The following is a 23,666-nucleotide window of genomic DNA, read 5'->3' as shown; positions in this document are numbered from 1 at the left end:
AGTAAGAAGCCTTTACTAAACCTTCTTTAACCGTGATGCACTAGGTAAACTAAAGTATCACCAATTAAATAGATGTAAAGTGCTCTGCTTTCGTAGATCTAATCTGATTTATTTTATTTTATTTTTATTTTATTTCTTGGTGACTTCTGTATTCCCCACTGTAGCCACTAAGCTGTGTTATACCTTAGTTGGAAAGATATCCAGGTTCATCTTACAATATGCAAGCTGTAGGAATTCTTTCTGTGCTTGTTTTTCACTTATTTTGATTCTATTCTTTTCATTGCCCTTCTATGCTGACTGCAATTTCTGACTCTTTTCTTTCTTGCATAGTTAGGTTCAATACAGAAGATTAGAACACATTCAGAGGGGATTGCACTGGTCTCCTCTTTCTCAGCAAGAAAGTAATGGGTACATGGTGGGAAGAGCCATTAAATACTGCTGTTTCTCATTTGTTATCCTTGCCTCCTGTTCTTCTTTGTCTGTGGCTTGTTCCCTCCCAATCTCCCTCTCCCCCACCACCCCTTCTCCCCTACTCCTTCCCTCTCCCTTGCTTCCGCGTCTGCTGATCCTAAGAAAAAGGTTATGTTGTTCCTATATTCTGTGATCACAAATTGGCTTCATAGTCCCAATAGTCCAATGATTCTTCTAAGAGTTGCTGTGGATGGAAGGATTGTTAACCATGTTTCATTCGAGTTGGTTACATTATGTAAGACTTGACACAGTCTTCTTGAACTGTTGCAGATGTTCCACCGACAAGTCAGGGAGTGGATCATAAGCAGGTCCAGAGAGAGCTGGGAAATGTTGTCCTGCACCTCCACAATCCTACCATCCTTTCTTCTTCGTCAATCGAAGTACACTGGACAGTGAGTTGTTATTCTAATATTTGATCCTGGTTTTAATAAGCAGATGACTTCTGTGAGATCATTATAAGAATGATTTATATATATATATATGTTTATTTGTAAATTCAACTATCTATTGCCAACTTCTACACCAATGATAACTTGAATTTCATATGTAAACATAGTTTATTATGGTAAATTTAGACTGGTTTTAAACAGATAAATAATTCTACTTTTACCATGATGCAACTTTTTAACCTGATGCAATAGGGAAACTCCGTCAGTCTCAGGGAAAAAAAAAAAAAATCACAAAATATTAACTGTGAACAAGTAACTTGTGGTGGGATCATTATCACATGAAATTTTGTTAAACTTAGATATCTTCTTAAATAACATTAAATTGGCTTTTAAAGTCAGAATGCAGTAGAACACCTTTTACTCCCTCATCCCCTCAACTGGCATGTCGAGAACTGGCATCACAGAACTGCCATGATGACTCACATTTCTGCACGAAATATATAAATTAATACCTAATATTACATATTAAGCTGATAAAGAGTGTGATATATATATTCTGTTTTATATTTACTATAAAAATGTGGAATGAAGCCAGACAGAAATTTTTACATTCTGTCACATTTAATTTTCATAATTTTCCAATGAACCAATAAAAACCAATTCTGAATGACTGCATTTTTATTTGTCATTTTAATAGGTGGACCAACAGTCTCAGTATATTCAAGGATATAAAATTCTCTATCGGCCATCTGGAGCTAACCTGGGTGAATCAGAATGGTTAGTCTTTGAAGTGAGGACCCCAACCAAAAATAGTGTGGTTATCCCCGAACTCAAAAAGGGAGTCAACTATGAAATTAAGGCCCGTCCTTTTTTTAATGAATTTCAAGGAGCAGATAGTGAAATCAAGTTTGCCAAAACTTTGGAAGAAGGCAAGTATAATTAATTTTGTGATTTCTGTGCATTACAGTATATTTGTTATAGTTTTATTAACTTAACTGAAATTGTTAAAATGCCAATGTCTGCATTATTTATTAACTGTTTTGATGTTGAACACTATATTTTGCTAAGAAAATTTGCTTAATTAGAACAACCACTAAAAAGCAAAGTGTTTTAATAGAACCCTCTATAAAAAAATGTGCAAATGTGAACATTATACCACTTAATGGCATATCTAGGGTATATTAAATTATTGGGAATGAAAATTCACTTTTAAACATGAAATTGTTTTCAACTTTCTTGCCTTTTCATTCATTATCTTTCATTTGTTTATTGAATTTTGTTTTTATTAATTGATTCGTAAATGAGCTAAATCATCTTGGTTTGCCCAGGACTTTCCCAAGTCTAGTACTGATAGTACCATTTGCCTATAAAACCCACAGTTCTCAGAAAATCAGAATGATTAGCCACTTATATTTGAAAATTAAAAATTAGTATTTACATAAAGGTAAAAGGTTACCTGTCACAAGAGTAATCTTAAAATAAATAGACTTTTCCCTAAATTGTCTTTATCATTTTGTGTAAATGAGATGATGTGTTTAACATCATGAATAATCAACATTCATCTTCACACTTTTAAACATCTGGGGGAGAATACGGTACCACGTTACAATAGTTTAGAAGAAATAGGAATTTTCCTGGAAAGTTTTGCAGAGAAAATCTATGTAACTTTAGTTATGGGAAGTTCACAATAACAATGGCTTAGCTATTTTGAGAAAAAAACTTAAATAGTTTGGGACTATTCAGATTTGGATGAGACACAATCTTTAAAACATGCATGCTTTGAAAAAAATGTATATAGTTATTGTTTGACTTTAAGTATTAAATACCTGTTTTCAATATTCTTCAATGCACTTGTAATAATCTGCTTTCTAAAACAATTTAATAGCACCCAGTGCCCCACCCCAAAGTGTAACTGTATCAAAGAATGATGGAAATGGAACTGCAATTCTTGTTACTTGGCAGCCACCTCCAGAAGACACTCAAAATGGAATGGTCCAAGAGTATAAGGTGAATGCATGTATACTAATTCACTGATGGAGGACACAGCTTCCTCAAATAAAAAGTAAAAGCTGGTTATATTGTTTATGGATATTTGGCGCCACCTAGTGGTCCAAGAACTAACTTGTAAAATATTTAAAATATTTTCTTTGTGATTATGGAAGAATATTTACTGGAAAAGTAATCTGAAACACAGTAATTTAAAAGGAAGAGTCTATGTAGTCACAAAACATATAGAGGCATGTAATTTCACACAAGCAATAGATGTAAATGCAAATTTAAACATTTTAATTTGACTCCAAAATAGCTTAAATATATTTGGCAGGATTGGATTGCTCTATGAAATTGGCCGTGTCTCATTCTATTAAATGTGGTTTGCTTTCTTTTTTATTTCTTTGAAATTTGAGAACTTTGATGCTAAGTAGGAAAAAATTATTTTAGTGAGTTTGAAAATCAGTATTTTTTTCTATAAACCTTGTTTTAGTCTTTAAACAAAATTTAATGTCTCAGGGGTAATTAGATTACTAATTTGTATGAAGTTTTAAAAATATGTAATGGATTGTCAAGGGTTTTAATTCAATGATTCTGAATAATTGTTTTTACTGTAAATAAAGCTACTTTACTGGGGACTCTATTCAATGAGTATTTAGAGTTTTACACAGATAAATTTTGAGCAAATATTTTCAAGCACACCAAAGTGCAGCAAAAACTAAAGACATGAGATAGTCAAAAGAGTGTTTTTTTCCCTTGTCCTATTAATGATGCTGTATTATAGGACTTTCATTCATTTTGTGATAAATGAAAAAGTAATAAATTTGAATCAGGAAATCCTCCTGATTTTAACTGCAAAACAGGTAGTTATTTAGACACTGCCTTATAATTCCATGATGCCAGAGTCTTTTCTGGTTACTTATTGATTGTGATAATTGGTAGATGATCTCCTTTATGCAAATATTTTAAACTGTACTTGTTGATATGAAACTTATGTCAGGAAGGCAGACACATCTACAGTGTAGGTCAGTGATTCTTAATTGTAGGTTAGAATCAGAATAATATTATCAAAATATATATGCCTGGCTAGCACTCTTACAAATTTTGATTCATTAGGTCTGAAATGAGATTAAGACCCAAACAAAAACCGTAGATGTTCCTTTGAGTAGCAAATAATTCATACAATAAATCAGATATATTGAGCTTAATTTTATGGAGAATGTTTTAATATAAACTTCATTTCATAAACAAACTGAACACATCTTTACGAAATTCATGTGCGTTTTTAAAGGACTACATAATTCAAAAAAAACACACATTTAAAATACTGCCATATTGGATGTTTTCAGATATTTCAAACTATATATTCTAGTGTAATTTAATAATCAGAAAGGTAAACTGTTAAGTTTTGAAGTGCTTTCTCATTAGTTTCAAGGTTAATTTAACACTTGAAGTGAGAGGATGCTATGGTTCAGTCCAGAAAAATAGGACTTTATAGAAGAATCTTAAGGATTTAACATAAGGTGATGTCTCAGCTCTCAAGCAAAACTGTATAATGTAGGCATTTTCCCCTAAGAGTCAAAACTCATTTCTCTCCTGAAGAAATGTGAAAGGGTGGATTTCACTTAACTTCATGGTCAATTTAAAATAATAAAATGCCTTTCAGAACCTGATTGACTGGTACAAAATCAGTTTGTGGCTTTGGTTCAGCTGTGTAATGTAATGGGGAAAAAAAATCACAAAGGGGTCTTTAGTTTCAAATGGTGAGATCCTAGTTTAAGAGTCTGACCATTTGCTGGTGTTGGGCATTGAAACTATATTAAAATAATATTAACTTCCAATGAAAAAACTGAAAGGTATTGACCAAGCTATCTAAGACCCTGGTATTTTTAGATTCACTTTAAACCCCACTTTCTATGACCATTTAGACAATGGCCTACTTGACACTACTCTAACATATTGCTTGAGGGCATCATAAAGACCAAGGAGCATGCTTATAACTGCATGAATCCTGTTATTTGGAAACTAAGTCAGTATATTGTCATATTCAAGTTCTTGAGCATTACAAAAGATTGCTTTATGATTAAATAATCCTTTAGTGAAATGTAAAATAAGGATTATATTGTAGTTCAAGTGTCTTAATTTCCTGAAAATAGTTTCCTATCACCAAAGTTAATGCATTCTACAATAATTTTCATATTAAAAGAGTGCTTTTTTTTCAAGTCAGATATGCACTATTATTCCTTACGATCCCATGCATGTTATCAAAGATTCATGTTCCCATTTAAATACAAGGTCAGACTGCTTTCTCTTATTGATAACAATTCGATACATTATAGGCTGAATAAATCCTAGGATGATTCTTACTCCTTGTATTGAGTTTTATTATTAATAGTATACAAATGTACTTTAGAACATTCAGAAGCTCTCCCTCCTTTGAATCAATCACTTCCCAGTTTTGAAGTAAAAGATGAAGTGTCAGTGACAGTGGCAAGTAATTTTATGCCAGAGAACTTTTGAAGGAAGGTACTAGACTCAGTTTGTTTTACATCTGGCCATCTTAACATCACTTTGTTTTTCTTACAGGTTTGGTGCCTGGGCAATGAAACTCGGTACCATATAAACAAGACCGTAGACGGTTCCACCCTTTCCGTGGTGATTCCGTCCCTGGTTCCCGGGATCCGGTACAGTGTGGAAGTGGCAGCCAGCACGGGGGCAGGGCCCGGGGTGAAGAGCGAGCCACAGTTCATCCAGTTAGGTGAGGGTCGCTGCAGAGCCCCACTTGACCATGTATCTCGGTATCCTCTGTCCTGCTTTTCCTTTGTTGTATGTAGCCAAACCACCATTTCAATTTGAATAGAAACACGGAATGTGCACGAGACCTACAACAATGATGGCATTAGGTTTATCACAATTAACTTAAACTTAACTGCACACATTTTTTAAATATTTCCAGCAAAAAGACTGTCGGTATTCAGTATCACTTAAACCTATTCTATTGAATCGCTTTTCCATTTATTCAACAAATACTACTTATTGAGTACCCAGGATGCATCAGTGAATAAGATGACACAATTCTCATCCTCATGGGATTTAAAATTATTTGGAGTTTTTACAAACTTTCAGGCAAAACTTTAGGTACTGGAAGTTTACAGCAATACATAATTTATAGTCACATTTATAGTTTTTTACAAGAGATAGGTTGAGATGTCAAAGAGCATTAAAATGTGTTTATATGCTAATCACTTGGAAAGTTAAATAAATTTGTGCTTCAAAAGTAGTTGGATGGATTTTTAAAAAAAAAACTGACAAGAAAGCCTTCATAACCACAATTCATGATGGGCAATATGACAGGGACATAAAACACAAATTTGTAAATGATTAGTAGTAAAATCTGAAGCAAACAATAATAAAATGCTATTGTAACTGAAAAGTTGGGAAAAAGAATAAACATTAAGAGGTGACATTTAAATTATGAAAGAATGATGGAAGTTTGACTTTGTGTGAGTTCCAGCATTACTAATATTTTATGTCAGTTGGTAAATTGTGAAAATGAATCAGATTTGTGAATCTTTATACTTCACCAGTAGGTGCATATTATTTTTTGCATGTTAATCTTGATGCTACATACTAGGAATTACTTCAAAATAAAATTAAGAAACATTTGGTTTTGAATAAATTTTGTTGCTGTACATAGAGAACTTTACATGCATTTCAAAAACTATCAGTGAAGTCCAGTTAAGTCAATGTTAGCTACTGCAATTAATACACTTGCAAAATTTGTAGAGCTTAACACAGTAAAATCTACATAAAGTTCAGTGGTTATCAGGTGGGTCTTTCTTTCCTGCAGACATTGAAGGTCTTTGACTGACAAGGCTTTCCCTCTTGAACATGGAGCTTCCAACGTTCACCTGGGCCAACAGAAAGGAGCAGAGGAGAACACCAGGCTTGTGGGAGGGTTTAATGGTGCAGCTCTGGAAATGGTGTATCTCACTTCTGCCCAGAAACTCAGTCACGTGATTCCAGACAGGTGATGGGAGCACTACAGAATGACGTCACTGGCTAGGGAGCTACCTCTCAACAACAACTACGTGAAACGAGAGTTTCATTCAAACCTTCAATGGAGAGCTTGTTTCTCTGCCACAGCCATGGGCCAAAAAATAGATTTTTGGATTATCTTTCATGCTTTGCACATTTTTAAACAGTGGCCATAAACACAGTTTTTTAAAGCAAAAGGAGTTTCATGGTTTATTTCTGGCTCAAAAAGAGAAATACAGTTATTGCAAAAAATCCAAGTAATACAGGAAACTATAAAAAAGAAATTGCTGCTGCATGTGTTACAATATTATATAAATATGGAGTGAAACAGTCTATCTTGGGGGAATGGGGCTACTCAAATATTTGTCCACTTTTGTGAAATGTCAGCATTAATTTATTAAAATTGACATTTTAAGTTACACTGTGATGGCCCTATACATTGCTGATGTTGTTTACCTGTTTTTATAATGTGTATCTTTTAGTCCTGATATTTGGAAGATGAATTGGAAAAAGGACCATTTAAAATTTTTATTTACTTAAGATTTCAATCATGGGATTTAAATGCTTTCTGAAATTATTAATGTGTTCCAGTTTTCCATGTCTAAATATAGCCTCAGCTGCAGTGAGACAAAGACTGAGGCATCGAGTGGCTGTTTTAATTCATTAGTCACACCACACTGTTCTGTTTAGCCCATCTGGTCTTTTACATGGAACCTCTCTTAGCCGTCTCCATAAAATCTAAAGCTAACCAACTTAACCTTATGCAAATAGCCATGAACCCTGTAAACCTAGCAGATACAAAGGGTGTATTAGGAATAAAAAGAATAGACCTGCTTGGTGAATTTTCAGAAGATGAAGTGCTCTTAGGATAACCAGAAATAAGGGGTCTAGAACATGAGATCAAACTTCCAGTCAACAAACAGTTGAAGGTAGGTGTCTGCTTGTGAAAAAATAGGTTATTTAGCCTTGACCCTCCATAGAATGAACTCTGCAATTCAGTTGCAGAAAAATTAAATAATGTGGACACACACACACCATAAGCACACGAGTATACACACACACCATGATTAGCAACTTAACCGTATCCTGTCAAAGGGGGTGCTGTTTTCCTAAGGCAGATTTAGCCATTTAATGTCTATTTTTCCTGCCAGTTGTCTTATTAGAAGGTAATATCATTTAACAAGGAAAAATACTGTGTAGGAATATTTTTCTTTTTAAGAAATGTTATTCATAATATATTCATATATAATAAGTTATACCAATTATTTTTCTGAAATAAAAGTATTTTGGCACTGGAACAAATGTTTCTATTTTGAAGTCAAGTGTATTAACAGAATAGTTTTAGAGTCAAATTATTTCACAATTGTACAGAAGCACCAGTCCCAATGAAAGGAGCACACACTTTCTTGTTTCATCAGATATTGTGGTGAAAGAACATTAAAACTGCAACACAAATGGGTATTCTGCCCATTGGTCATTCTTATGGCTAGTGTCATACAATGCCAGCAAAGTAGGACGTTGGTTTGATGATCTAGCAACAGCCTCCAATGTTCTACAAAGACTTTGTGGACTGCTCTGTGTGACTTGATGTAATGGTGAGCTTGAAAAATGAATAGCTTTGTGGGTTTAACAACTAGCTGTAAAATAAGTAAATTTTAATAGCCATGTGTCTCATCAATTTTTAATTCTTGAAACAAAATGGCTGACAAAAAGCATAAGCGTTTCTGACTATTCATAACATTTGATTACTCTTTTACATATTTAATGTTTCCTTCTTATATTGATTGCTGCCCATGGTTATTATTTTAAAATAAAGACTATTCATAGTAATTTCAATGGTAACGTTATCTTAATTTGTCAATGTGTTTTAATGACTTTTATAGGGTCTTCTCAACATAGGTTCAAATAATGTATTTCTAAGACCATTAAGGGTCTTATGATAATGTCTACAGTGTTGGCAGGATACACATAAACACACACACACACACACAAACACACACACACACACAGACTTTTTAAAAAAATATATACTTTAGAAAGGAAATAATTTATTCCCTTTTTTAGAACATATAGTTGAGAGTTCCTATAGAATCTGAGAAAGTTTATATCTTTCTTCAACATATCCTTTCATTACCCTTTATATATTTGTACACTCTCATTAAAAATTTTCATTCTTTAGCATCATATTTTTGTATTTATCTCAGTTGGTACAATCCCAAGAAACTTACACTGAGCAGTTGAGCTGCAGAGTTTTCTGGAGTAAAAAATAGAAATTGTGTGCCATCCCTTATGTTTCTACGCATAGTCCCATGAAATTATGTCATCTGTGTTTTGAATTAAAATACATAGAATGACTCTAATTTTACAATTTTGCTGAAAATCTTGTAGACTATTTTAATTAAGAATGGGAGGTGCTGCATAATGTAAAACAGAAATCATTGTCCAAAAAATCTATAAATTAATGATCGCCATTTTATGTCCCGTAACTGTCCTCTCATGATCACATTAAGTCTTAAACCCAAATTAATCAGAAGATGCCTTTTCAGATTCTCATGGAAACCCTGTGTCCCCTGAAGACCAAGTCAGCCTGGCTCAGCAGATTTCAGATGTTGTGAAGCAGCCGGCGTTCATAGCAGGTATCGGGGCGGCCTGTTGGATCATCCTTATGGTCTTCAGCATCTGGCTCTACCGGCACCGTAAAAAGAGGAATGGACTTAATAGTACTTATGCGGGTATCAGAAAAGGTATTACTTTTCCTGAGTTTTCCATATTTTAATATATTTGCATACCTTGATTTCATATGACACCAAAACATTCATCATTACACATAACCTATATTAAACTATTTTAATAAATGTTTTCAGAAGTATTTTTATTTTATAGTGACGTCTACCGTATATTAGCTCCTCTTGAGTAGCACTTAGCAGTTTCAAGCCCAGTTTCTTTAAAATAGACTTCAGCAATATATATAATATATTTCAACAAGGTGAGTCTAGACTTTGTTATTTTGCAATTCCCCTGGTCTTTTAGGGAATCATTTCATTGCTTTGTACTCTGGAGGAAAGATTTTAATCTCCTTATCATGGGAATGATAAATACAGTATGTGAACTGCCTCACATGGTTTGAAAGGGGACATCACACTTTGTGAAGCAAGAGAGATTATTCCCATTTGGTTATTTCTTAGTGAATATGGAATGCATGGTGGAGTGAAAAAGTGCTTTCAGCTTATAGGGGGAGGAGGTTTAGTACATTTTTACTGTTAAAATATTATTTGAATATGTGTGTGCTGCTGATTAGTGATGGTGATTTTGTTACAAATATGTTTGTAATTTTAGAAGAAAAGGTCATGTGGCTGCTATTATCTACAATTTTAAGGATGAACTGAATATGCCAAGGTGTTTCACAGACACCTTTGGTTTGTATTTTCAATCCTCTGAGGAGATTGTTAACACTGCCAGATGAGTAAACTTTTTTTATACCCCCTCCCCCCCCAATATATTCACCAACTATGGCTTCAGATCTGGACTATAGGTAGTGTTACTATAAGTCTCGGTTTTCAGGGGACTTGAATAACCCTGATTATTCATTTAGTCCAGCAAAATTATTTATAGTGCTTTTTTTTTGCTCTCAAAATTATGTTGGTTTGGATGATAAATTATGTAGTCACTCTAATTGAAGGACTTCAAATTCAATCTAATTCAAAATTTTGCTTTTCTGTAAGGCAAATTTAAAGAGTATTACCAATAAAGATAATCTACTGCCACCACCTCCTCCTCCAATATCACTTCCACTACCTCCACAGCCTCCATCACCCTTTTTAGAAATTTACCTGAGTGAACATTTCCTATGAGCCTTGGCCAGGTCATATCCCTGATCAAGTTTCTGGCAAAATCTGAACTTTCAATACTAACTAGAACTTTTGTCAATGAAAATTTCTTTTGAGTGTTGCTATGTATTTATAATAACACAGAGACAGCAGTCTCAAAAAATGTGCACTCTCAGTCACAAGGGGTCCTGGCAAAAAGGAGTCAATACCAATTCATCACCAATGCTATTAAAGTAAATCCATGTGTTGCCTGCCTGCAGCTCAGCAACAATCCCTTCATCTATGTACATTTACCTTAGCATTATTATCCTTAAAGATGTGTTTTTCAGATGTGTGTCTTATCTAGAGATAAAGCAAACTGTTAGTGTCACTACTTGTGCAATGGAATATGAGTGCTTGGACAGTACTACAGAGATAGCCAGTGTTCATTATGTACACAAAGTAGAACAATGCCAGGCACATGTGTTACCATATAAATTCTTTGATTAAAAAACAGTGCAGAGAAGGGGTTTGTGGGTGTCTATGTTTTGCAGAGTAGGAAAGGGGTGGGGTGTTGGGGATAGACTATAATTTGAAATCAGATTTAAATGAAGAAAAGTGACAACTTAGCATACAGATGTAGAGTTTCTTGAATTCTCCAGTCAAAGACCTCCATCATCAACTCCACTTTTTAAATAGCCCAGTCAAAGGAATCCTCTATTTCCTATTGCGACGAAGTGCTATAACTGTGTGTTTGTAACAATTTAATGCTGTATATTGTCCTGAAATCTTAAGATATGATGTAAAACCCTTCTTCCTTTCTGAAAAGTTCCTTTTCCTTTACTAATGTACTTTAAGCATGCTGGCAAATGCCTATATGCTCGTTCTGCAAAACCTATTAAACTAATATCATTGTCCTTTCAACTAGCTTTTGTTTAAGCAGAAATCATAGAACATAATTACAAATGTAATTTGATGAGCATTCGATTCTGCTTTCCTCACTTTGCCTTGTTGGCACTTTTTCATAATTCTGTTTCTATGCAGTTAAAACAAAAGTGCATTTAGAGATCTTCATATGAACTTTCAATTTCCAAAACACTGCTTGTAATTTTAAGAAAAAAGCAAGTATGATATTTTACTGAAATAAATGTTAAAGAGCCTATTGACCTATAAAACATAAAGCCAATATGTGACTTTCAGTAAGAGTGAACATTTTTTTTAACATTTACTGCTACACTTAGGTGTAGGTGTGACATCTGCTAGAACGCTCAGTACCCCTGTGCACGTTGCGTTCACATATTACACTGGCCTCACTGGGTACACAGTGAGTTTATTACATTAATGGAAGCTTTGAGAATTAAGTTGCTTTTGGTGTGCTAGCTGTGAAAATTTCATTTAGACTGACCTCTTTTCATCCCTTCTTCAATTCCTCAAACCAAGGTTAACAGTTAGGTAGGAGAAGTAATGACAAGGACCTTTCATATTTTTTATTGTGTCCTTGTTATTGCAAATTAATGTTCAGACTCTCCATTCTTGATTGAATAGCTTTAGTTTGAAATGTTCCTTTTATGAAGACTTGTTATTGTAGCTCTGAATTTTTGAATGTAGCTAAATTACATTGACTCTGTTGAAAAGACCTGACTGAAAATAATAATAATAATAATAATAATAATAATAATAGAATTCTTAAGACAAGGACTGCTATGCTACAAATGAAGGCCAGTGTATAAATTGGGAAACAGCATTAAGGTTTTTGTTTTGTTCTTTCTAATATACGCAGAGATAAAGAGGTTTGGTAAGAAGTGACAGTTGTGGAGGATGCTACAGTTCCAGTTTGCATCCTCAAATATGCTAATCCTAAAGTAAATTTCTTGGACATGTTCAAAGGTGAAATGGATAATATATTTTTGGTAACTTTTGGCTATACAATAAGTAATCCCAGTATTCTACTTCATGTGTGATAAGGATTTTTTTAAGGCACACTTTAGTCTTAAACAGAACATTATAGGATTTCCTTGCTTTCTTTACTAAGACAGTGTTTAAATTATCATGAAGAGTTTGAAAAATAAGTCAGTCTCCTCCCTCTATGAAATGACATGGAAATTACTCTGAGGTCCAACACCCAGGAGTGGGAGAGGATAGGAAGAGTGGGGAGGCAAGGCTGCTACTTTTGAGGTCTGCAGTTCAATTTCAAGCATTGTTGATTAGATTAAGATTTATAACTGCAGAGAGAGTGAAGGTTTACAGAGGAACATTATTGTTCTATTGTTTAGCTTCTAGTGTGTCATGTAAAAAATGTTCAGTCTACTCCCAGAAAGCTTCTAAATGTAAAGAATAACAAAAATGGAAATTTAAAATTCTCCATTTTTTTTCTGTCCATTCACACATTTCTATGTTGATAAAAATGTAGTATTACATTGTTTATATGGTAAAGTGTCAGGCTTTTCTTGGCAGTGACACAGCTCAGTTTTATGGTTTTCTTTGTTTCAGTTTTTCTTTTCTCCCTCTCTTACTTTTTCTCTGTCTTCCCTCCCTTCCTCTCTTTCTCCATTTTTCTCCCTCTCTCTCTCCTTCTCTTTCTCTCTCTCTCCTTTCTTCCTTTTTCCTTCCTTCCTTCCTTTCTTCCTTCCTTCCTTCCTTCTTCTGTCTCTCTCTCTGTCTCTCTCTGTTTCTCTCTGTCTCTGTCTACCTGTCTCTCTCTCAACTCATTTTCTTTATTTTAGTGATGAATACTTAAGTGCCTCATTACTCCACTTTAATAAGCATTTACTTTCAGATTCCTAGATAAGGTCCAAGCAAGACCCTGATAATACTTGTTTAAGAACACATTACCCAGTGTTTGGAAATGATTAAAAAGTGGAGAATTCTTGTTTGTACTAAAGCCCTGAGCTAAACTAGGTTACTAAATGCAGGGTCATTCACAGGCTAACACAGCCCAGTTCCCCTCCTGAGTGCACTATAATGTCAGACTCTTCAAAATGATACCTGGAGAGACAAGCTTTTTTTCTAAACTCAGATTTTATTTTATTCATATATTGGAGTGTCAGAACTACTGGCTTAGTTATTTACATTTGTTTTATGTTCAGCTGTCTGCTTGATTTATACTAATGTGATATGTTCCCTTTCTCTCTTCAGCTTAATAACTGGTTTATATTTTGTTTTGATTTTTCAGTCCCGTCTTTTACCTTCACACCAACAGGTATATATTTGCACTTACCCTCCTCTCCTTTGTTAGTTTGGCATGTGTTGTATGTACTATTGTGTTTCTGTTTTTATTTCATTTTCTCCAGTGAGTTGTGGGAAGGACTTAAAATGGAATATAAAACTTCATTTACTCATATCAGGCATGGATTTGAAGTAGAAATGGTTGGTGTTGATTTTCATCCATTTAATTCAGTTACACATTGCATCTTAGCCTTGTTTGCATGTGTTACATTAAATAGACACACTGCTTCTACCCTCAGCAAGATTTAACATGCTAATAATCTTATTTCATACATGTAGTCCATTCTTTTCCTTAACTTAAGCTTTTCAGGTTTTTAAACACAAATTCCTGTCCCTTGCAATTCTGTGTCCATAGAGTCTATATGCTTTAAGGTAACCAAAATATCCAGCACATGTGAAAGATAAAACTTTTCATTTCCCTAAAGTCAGAATCCTAATATTCTTTTCTATCCAGTTTCTTTGAAAGTTGGTCCTCTTCTTTCACATCAGCTTTATTAAAAGATGTACCTTGTAGTCTTGCCTCCTAGGTTTTAATCCAGTTATTGTAATCACTGGAAGCAGTTATCTCTCCCGAACAGACACACAGTTTGGAGTTCTTCTGGATAGCAGAATTTGGCAGCTTTTGAAACACATTTCTTCTTAGAAAATACATCTGTATTTACAGAAAAGCTAATCTTTTCAACCCCTTGCAAAACTATGTACAAATCTTTTTTGTTGTTACGGCTAAATATTTTAAGTCCAAAATTTATTAAGCTGAGAATGCTTTCAAGAGCATTATAATATATTTTCATTATATATACATGTCAGATGAAAATATAATGAGAAGAGTTTCCACAAGCTCCAATAAAAAATAACTCTCATTAACTGATGGAAACAACTTAGCATACAGCTTTCTGATATATAGAGAGAAGGTATATTTTATTATTTATCTTTGTCTTACTGATTGTTACACACACTTCTGGGAACAAGTCTAGTAGTTTTATATAAAATGATGAAAGTAAATAATCTAATAATAAATTTGAAATAGAAAGCTATGGGAATGCTGATGGAAAAATGTTTGTTATATTTAATGAATGTACTGAATTTTTGCTTTTGTTTAGTTCTCAACTTTGTTGGCACATTAAGACAATAAGAGTGACATATAATCCTATGCAATCTTTAAAGAATGAATCAGAAATCTGCTACTTTCCTCTGATGAGTTTTGCAAGACTTTTAGGTAGAGAGGGGGAAGCTTTTCATTTTAGAATGATGCCCATGAATATAATAGCTTTTGGTATATATATAAACATGCCTATTAATTGTTGCTTTTTTTTCCTTTTTTTTGGTAACATTCTAGTAACTTACCAGAGAGGAGGTGAAGCTGTGAGCAGTGGAGGGAGGTAATTATCTTGCTTGTTTTGTAGTTTCTAAAGGGAATTCCAAATATTTCTTCTTGTCTTCCTCAGTGACAGCGTTTCCTCAGCTTAAAAGATTTAACTTAAGTGAAATTTTTTCATATCTTTTAGAAAAACTTCTTTGGCTATGCTGTTGAGCTCAAGCTATTTACATTACATAGTAATTTATTGGCACTGTTACATCTTAGTGAACACAAGAGGGAGCACTTTAACCGAGAAAGACAGATTTGCTGATTTAGCACGATTAAAAGGAGTTAAAGTAATTAAGCTGTGGCATTTAAGAAGATTAAGAAATATAGCTAGTTAATAGATACTATCAAAGAAAAAATGTTCATTTGAAAACCTGCTGAACACAGCAGTTGCTCATAAGCTGTTTTAGGTTATTTTTGTTTGCTCGTTTTTTTTTGTCTTTTTGTTTTTTTTTTTGTCTTATTTTATGAATTTGACCTGGTTCACATTTCCATTTGCAGGGAAATATGCTGAAATAAAAGAAGAAATCTTGGTAGCTTGTTAACAAAGAACTTTTCTTTTCTCTAATTAAAATGAACCTCAATTCTATCTTTATGATATTTTTTTGTAATTATTATTCATTGAGCTTTAATACATTCACAGAGAAAGCACATATTAATGTGACAGGCAGCTTAAAGGGACTGAAAAAGGTGTAAGTTACATGAGCCAAGTTTCAGGATTTCCCATAATAAGGTGATGATTTTTTTCAAAACAGTAATGTCAAGCTTAAGGTGTAAGAAAAAAAATCTTCCAACCAAAGCCATTTTGTCATCCAAATTCAATTAACTTATGGAATTCCCTGCTTTGTACAATTGGATAATGTGGTTGCTACTGGGAAAAACAAAAATGAGTAAGTTCTTTTTCCTGAATCCAAGGACCATATCATCTGATAAGAAAAGCGTTGAATTTAGGATATGACAGAAAGTGTTTAGAAAAAAAAAATGATGATCATCTTTAGCCAATGCTGTACATATTTGGCAGTAGGCACTAATCTTCTCTTTCCCCAGTATAGCTAGCTTCCTCTTTTCATACTGTGGAAACAAAGCAAGCCACAAAGCTAGGGAGGTCTTAACAAGGAATAAATACATTTGATTCAGGAATTAAACCAGGGCATGTTTTTGGATCCAGGGGAATTCCACCTAAATGACAATCTAGGTATTCATGAAAGATCCTCTGGTGCAAAAACGTTCTCTCATGGGTAAATCAGGAATGCCTCTCAACATGTGCATATTCATGATTATAGACCTCAGCTTTCTCATTCATCAAAGCATGTGAAAGTGCTTATTGAGCATCTTCTATAGGTTCTTCTGCTCTAGCCTCGGGTGTGGATACAAAGTGCAAGACTTGATCCTGTTCTAAAGGAACGCCCAGCCCAGAGAGAGACCAAATTATTACATCATAAACAGCTTCAGATATGCATATGTAGTAAATGCTTAGTTTCTAGAACAGGGCTGAAAAATTACAAGGTTCCAGAACTATCCATTTGGAAAGCTCGCTGTATCGCCATACAGGAATAACCTTTTAAATTTAAAAATAGCATTCCAGAAATAAAACTGACTTATTTCAAATACCAAATAGAAATGATCTTTCTTGTAAATCAAATGATAATGGGTGCTGGAGTGTTACAGAAGCAACAGTTAAATAAATGTCTTATAGAGTCCGTGCCTAAAATGAGAATGATATACACAGTTTTACATGCATTTATACATTAAACATATATACTGAATACCTACTATGTGGCTGGTATTTTTTTCTAGGTATTTGGCATGCAATAGTGAACAAAAGTGATAAAGATCCCTGCCATTGTGGACCTTTCATTAAAATGAGGGAGATAGAAAATAAATAATAAACATTTTTTAAAAAGTCAACAATACAGTGTCAGCAGGGGATAAGTGCTATGAAAAAATAGGATCAGCAGTACACACGGAGGAGTGTGTGTGTTTGTGTGTGTTATGTGATCCATGAGGTAAGAGAATGAGCACTGAAGCAGTCTCTTGCACTAGCGTCTCTGAAGTCCATCCCTGGAACACTGGTTTCCCTTAGGCATCTCAGACTCTCTTAGTCTCCAGTGAACTTCCCACCTTCCTTGGTTAAAGACACCTAAAGCCAAAAACCTTTCTCCTCCTGCATCCATTTCCACATTTTGTGATCCTACCTTTTACTCCTTTACAATCACTGATAATTGTTTTGCTTCAAGCACTTCGTACTTGCCTGTTATAAAATCCCTAAGCACCACCTACTGCTAATTCCCTTTGCCCAAAGAAGCCAGAGTGATCTTTCTAAATGTGTATCAATCAGTCTATGAGCTGTTGAAAGTCCCACTTCACCTTGATGTGCCACACCTTACAGTTGCCTTTCACCAACTGTCTTGTCTTGTATGTCCTTACTACAGTGCACATACACTGCATTAGCTTGGAATGTCTCCCCACCAGCTACCTGGGATCAGTGCTGAGTTTTATCTGATGTGTCCTCTGTGAATTTTTTTGTGCTGTGTTAATAGAACAATTAAGCACCTAATATGAATTAATGCAATTACCTTTAGTTTATATCAGGGATTAGCAAACTATTGCCCTTGGGCGAAATCCAACCAACCCCCTGTTTTTGTAGATAAAATTTAATTTACAAAAAATATACAACAACACTCATTCACTGCTTTCACTCCACAATGGCTGAGTTTTGTAGCAGCAACAGCAACCCTATGATCAGCAGAGCCTAAAATAGATACTATCACAGAAAAAGGTTACCAACCCCTCATTTGTATGAACATCTCTCAAGAAACTGCTGAGATCCTGGAGAGTAGAGACTAGGAATTACTGATCTTTGAAAGATGTTAAATAAGTATCTAAGAAAGGAAGGAACGAGTGAGTTCTTGAATGAGTGAGTGTCAGAAGACCTGAGTTCAGTCCTTGATGACTTTAGAGAAGACACTGGGGGCTGATTTCTTAGCTCTGATAAAGGTGGAGTTTGAGCTAGAACTCTTCTCTAGTTCTCCAAATTGTAAATTTAGCTATTACCACAAAAAGGAGACTGACGATTATGGTAAGCAAAGAGACTTCTTCCCAACCTGAAAAGGACAAAGAATTTGGGAATATAAGGTAGCTGTTCTTATTCATTTGTTTTCCTTACCTCAAACATCCCAGTTTTCCAAAAACCTACTTAAAATCCAAACCACAACATAAATCAGGAAAAGGCAGAGAAAGCCTAAAGAAAGGCGTGGAAAGTCAGGCTAACCGGATGGAGAATGCCAATACCACATGCTCTGTAAGTGGAAAGTGAGAAAGAAACAGAGCCCAAATCTTGCTTCTCTTTAAAATACTGGCAACTCTTAGATCTAACCCTCACTTCCTCCTGGGCTTCAAAACTCTTCTAACCTTTCAGTGAAAAGAGGAGACAGCCTACAGGCAACCTGCTAGGCTCCCTTACCATTTCTTTCAGCTCCTGGGACCTACAGTATTTTATTTTGTGGTTTAGGAGTTCAAACAGGTTTTCCTGGAGTGAATGATTGGAATATCTGAGGTAGGTGGAAAGGAAGAATTGAAGGTAACTGCCATATAATTATTAAAGTGCATTTGCCCTCTTTTCCTCCATGACACAAATATATCTCCTTAATATAAGTGAGAAGATAAATTTTTGCAAGCCCTAAGTCTTCCCTTCCCTGATAATATTGCCTTTTAAAAGGACAGTAAAGAAATAAGTAAAACTCAGACAAATTAGCATGAAGATATAACAACTAAAATATTATATGAAAACCTTATATGGAAATATTTTAGTTACATGTTACCAACATTGTATTTTACTTCTGTTTCATTTCATATTGTTGGGCAGCTGAGTATGTCCCCTGTACATTAGGTAATCTTAACTGTATAAAGTTAGCCTGTGAATTTGTTAGTTGAAAAAGACCATGACACCTTTATCAGGGTAGCTGCATTTGACCTTAACTTCCTGAAAGATCTCTGACATCCACACATGGAATTTTAAAAGATTCATTATGGGCCAGTAATCACAGCTCACCTTCTTCTTTAAATAATTAACATTCCAAACTCAAGTCTGAACAAAAAATTAGGATATGAATTGTTAATCCTACTTCCTGTTGGAAATCATCCATATATATGAAATGTTCTTTCAACCTATGAGGATATCAAAACACTCACTTGAAAAGTGCTTTTCAGAGGGAATCATAGTAACATAAAAATATTATCTATTCCTTTTGAAACATGTAATTCAGGCTGTGGGAAATTTCCACTTGACCCTTACTTCTAACATCCCATAACATCTTTATAGTGTTGAACAGGGAGCTTTATATTTAATAACATCTATAGTGATAACATTCATGGTTTAAGTTCAAGAAGAAATCAAACAGTAAAGCTAAAGATTGTTAGATGTGGAATTTCAACAACTAAGTATTTCAAAGGCTCCAGATAGCCATGATACAGCTTGCACTTAAATGTTTTAAATTTCAACAGTTCAGCAACACTGCCCTTGAAAGCATGTTTTTATCAACATTTTTAGGGTAAATTTGCTCGGCTTTAACAGATTTATTCTGAATTCCAAGACTTCAGGCATTTTTTCCATTTTTCCATTTATTAAATACTTGAGAGATTTAGGAAATTTCAGCACTCTCCAGCACATGTGTTTAGGCATACTGGAGTAGAGTATAGATTCTAGTGCCAGACTACTGGGCTTTGAATCTCAGGTATCACCATTTCCTTATCTGTAAAATTATGATAATTATTGTACCTACCTTGTAGAATTGTTGTGAGGGTAAAATGAGTTAATACATGTAAAGAACTCAGAACAATGCCTCACAAATTGTAAGCGAACAGTAAATATTAATTATTTCAGATATATACGTATATTCATATCTATGCAGAATATAAATTATATCCATATTCTGAATTTGAAAGGAATTATTTCTTAAATAACCATTATTTGCATAATAAGTTTCTTCAGTTGACTATCTACATGGCAGAATAGGAATCAGGGAGAGTGAAATATCAGGTTCTTGTTTCATGGGTAAATGAGAAGCTTGGTTATTATACTTCAACAAAGAAAATGTAACCATGAAGAAAATCTTTGCAGAATCTGTAGCGCCACTCTGTTTATTGTGCATCTGACAGCACATCATAGATCATCACCTCTTTTGCTGAATTATCAAATCGAGTCTGTTGGAAAAGGACATCAGGAATGCCATTCTTGGACCCCAATTTGAGTCCTTGGCACTGGTGGCCCAGGGCTCCCATTAATAACAGCCAATGCACTTTGCGTCCCCAACACATAGTCAAAGAGGATTAACATCTGTTGTGCCAAAAAAAAAGTGAATGCTAATATTTCTTATAGTGGGCATCTTTGTTTTACTAGAGTTAGTTCAGTAGTTTTCCTCTGCTTATGTGGTGATTATGGCATTTTACATTGTCACCATCAGAAAATGCTGACAAGCTTACAGAAATGTGCCCTGAAACATTGATGAGGTTTTGTGCAAAATGTCACAGAGGCCCAAGCTTGCTATTTCTGAAACATGGTTTTGAAGAAAAATATGCAAAAGTGTTTAAGGTGAAGAATGCATTGTACAAATAAAGGAGTGTATTCCATTCTTTAATGATGTTTTAGAAGAGTCATTGTTAGGAAAGGATTTTTTAATGGGTCAAAAATGATGAAATGCAAACTGTCTTATCTAGAATATCTTTAAGCTACTGAAAGATTCATACCTTTATATAGATATCCATATTTTTAGATTCCATATTTAGATTTGTATTCACTATGACTGAGAGCAGAGAATAATATTGCAAACAGCACAGAATTTTGTGTCTGAAACACAGCACTGCTGATTTATAGAGTTATGCCTATGTAAACTGAGGCACAGTCCAAAATATTAATTACATTGTCCATAAAATAAAGGATTAATATCATTCTGCATAGTTCACAGAATTACGAGAATAATGAGTTGAAGCATTTGTCAGACTTCTGAGTAGGAAATATTATTTTCCATTCCCATAACATTTGCTTTTACATATTTTTTTTGTTCTTTTAGACCAGGACTTCTTAACATCGGTGAACCCGTCGCACAGCCATGGCTGGCAGATACATGGCCTAATACAGGCAACAATCACAACGACTGCTCTATCAACTGCTGCACAGCAGGCAATGGGAACAGTGATAGCAACCTGACTACCTACAGTCGCCCAGGTTAGAGACACAGAGGGCCTGATATGTATAAACTTTATAAGGAACTAGCCATAGGGAATGAATTTCCTTTTCCCTCACCCCAACCCCAGACAAGCACACATGATCCTATGGGTTCAAATATAAAAATTTTTTTCAACATATTGAAGGTAGCACAGGTCAAAATATTTTGTATAAAACTCAGATTTCAAGTCCAAATTGTTTTCTACCTTTACTCAAAAATTCTTTGAGAAATATAGACTACTGGCTTTATAATCATTCAGCTACTCAGAAATGACTTTATTGCATCAGATGGCTGACTTTTTTTTAAACTCAGGCTCAATCTTTGTGGGCCAGCTGTTCCAGATACAGCTGTGAGGATAGGAATGGAGTATGAGCTCCCCAACCCCCCTCCACCAACAAATAAAAGAGTTGTATATACAAATGCCAAATACAACAGTTGTGTAGTTTAAGAAAAGTATCATTGAATCAGTGAATGAACATGGGCTCCGGTACCAAGAAAGACTTTAAAGTTGAATAATATTTGAATATTAAAATGCTAACATTTAAATAATAAAATTCTTTTATTTTGTACTAATTTTATCCCTACCTTGTTTGTGTTGCATGCTGTACTTTGTTTTGTAGATGTATATATTGGGAGGGGGGAGTTGAATGAGGAAGGTTATAGCAAGAGGAAGAATTAGAAATTCATTCACACTGGAAAGAAAAATATGATCAACATTTTCATAAAATATTGACTACTGTTTAGTAAACTTGCCTAACTCAAGTATTTTCCCCAGCACTGCCGACCTCCATACCTTACCTCCAACAAAAATAGTTTTCCAATATGCTATGGGATAGTAAATGGAGAATATAAATTCTACAATAGCAAATAAGGAAGATGAAATTATAAGAATGCATGTAATTATACCTTTCATTATAAATATTTTAATTGTGTATGATTTTAAAAGTATTTTAATTAAAGTATGTTAATGATTTTATTTTTAGCTATTTAATTATAATTATTTTTATTTGAGAATAGAACAGATCACAAGGCCAATAAATCTATAGAGTGAACCAAATTCCTTAAAAGCAGTAACAATAATAATAATAGTAATGGTAATAATATTAATTTTATTACAGCAATAAAATTTTTAAATGAAAATTAATTGAAATTTTATACTATAGAATATATCCTTAGAACACAGGAAATACGTATCTTCTTATGGGTATGTATGCATATATTTGTATTGTGTGTTTTTGTTTCAGAAATATGCATGAATAAATAACTTTGCTAAAATTTCATGCTAAAACATGACATTAAAAATGGATGGGGAATTGCAATATTTAAATAACTGAATGAAATTTACAATGGTTTCTTAAACAAACAAACCCCCACATTCACAATATAGAAATACTGAAAAGTAGCACATGAAAAATCAAAAGATTTTTTACAATAGTAAAATAGCACATAGAATTTATGAGAAGGGAAAGAGAAGAAGGCATTTAAGTAAAGATGTTATCCACTTCAAAGAATAAATAAAAGAGCACTCTGTATGTCTAGCCTTAAAATAATTCTTGAGTCACCATTCTGGATATGACCAAGTCCATGTCCTCCAGAAATCTACAATCTAGTTGTCGACTGCACACAAATTAAAAGAAAACAGGAGATTTAAAAAACTGGTGATATTCATTGAAATCAATGCACAGAGCTGTGTTGTCCAATATGGTAGCTGGTAGTCTCTGGGGCTATTATATTTATATTTGTTATATTTAATTAAATTTAAAATTCAATTCTTCATTCACACTAGCCGCATTTCAAATGCTTAGTACCACATGTAGTTAGTAGTTATTGTATTGGACAATGCAGAACAGAACATATACATCATTTCAGAAAGTTCTGTTGGATGGCACTGACATAGAGAGGTTGGTAAAGCAAAATGAGATAGCCTAAACCGTATTATCATTAATATTTCTAACCGCTATTAAATAAAACATAGTACCTAGAATTCATAAATAACAATTACTAAAGGCCAAATGAATTACATGTCCTTGTTCCTTATTGAAACACAGATTAGGGAAATTCAGTAGGTTAGAGAAGATGCAGATTTTTCTTAAGAGTATATTTATATATAGTTCATTACTCTGGTTACTATAATTCATTTTTCATCATTATTGTCATTTTA

At 34.0% G+C, this 23,666-nt stretch overlaps 1 protein-coding gene across 1 annotated transcript in view; it reads left to right on the top strand.

The window, feature by feature from the left end:
- The window catches only part of ROBO1 (roundabout guidance receptor 1), a 1,249,229-nt gene that overhangs the window by 1,187,665 nt on the left and 37,898 nt on the right, over positions 1-23,666 (top strand). The window contains 7 exon segments of the mRNA XM_037833720.1: positions 742-863; positions 1,558-1,789; positions 2,746-2,867; positions 5,436-5,607; positions 9,434-9,631; positions 15,255-15,297; positions 21,350-21,504. Of these exon segments, the coding sequence (XP_037689648.1) occupies positions 742-863; positions 1,558-1,789; positions 2,746-2,867; positions 5,436-5,607; positions 9,434-9,631; positions 15,255-15,297; positions 21,350-21,504 (1,044 nt within the window).

This window comes from Choloepus didactylus, chromosome 1 (genome assembly GCF_015220235.1).
Source record: "Choloepus didactylus isolate mChoDid1 chromosome 1, mChoDid1.pri, whole genome shotgun sequence".
Lineage (NCBI taxonomy): Eukaryota > Metazoa > Chordata > Mammalia > Pilosa > Megalonychidae > Choloepus > Choloepus didactylus.
This window is presented reverse-complemented; position numbering and strand designations above follow the sequence as displayed.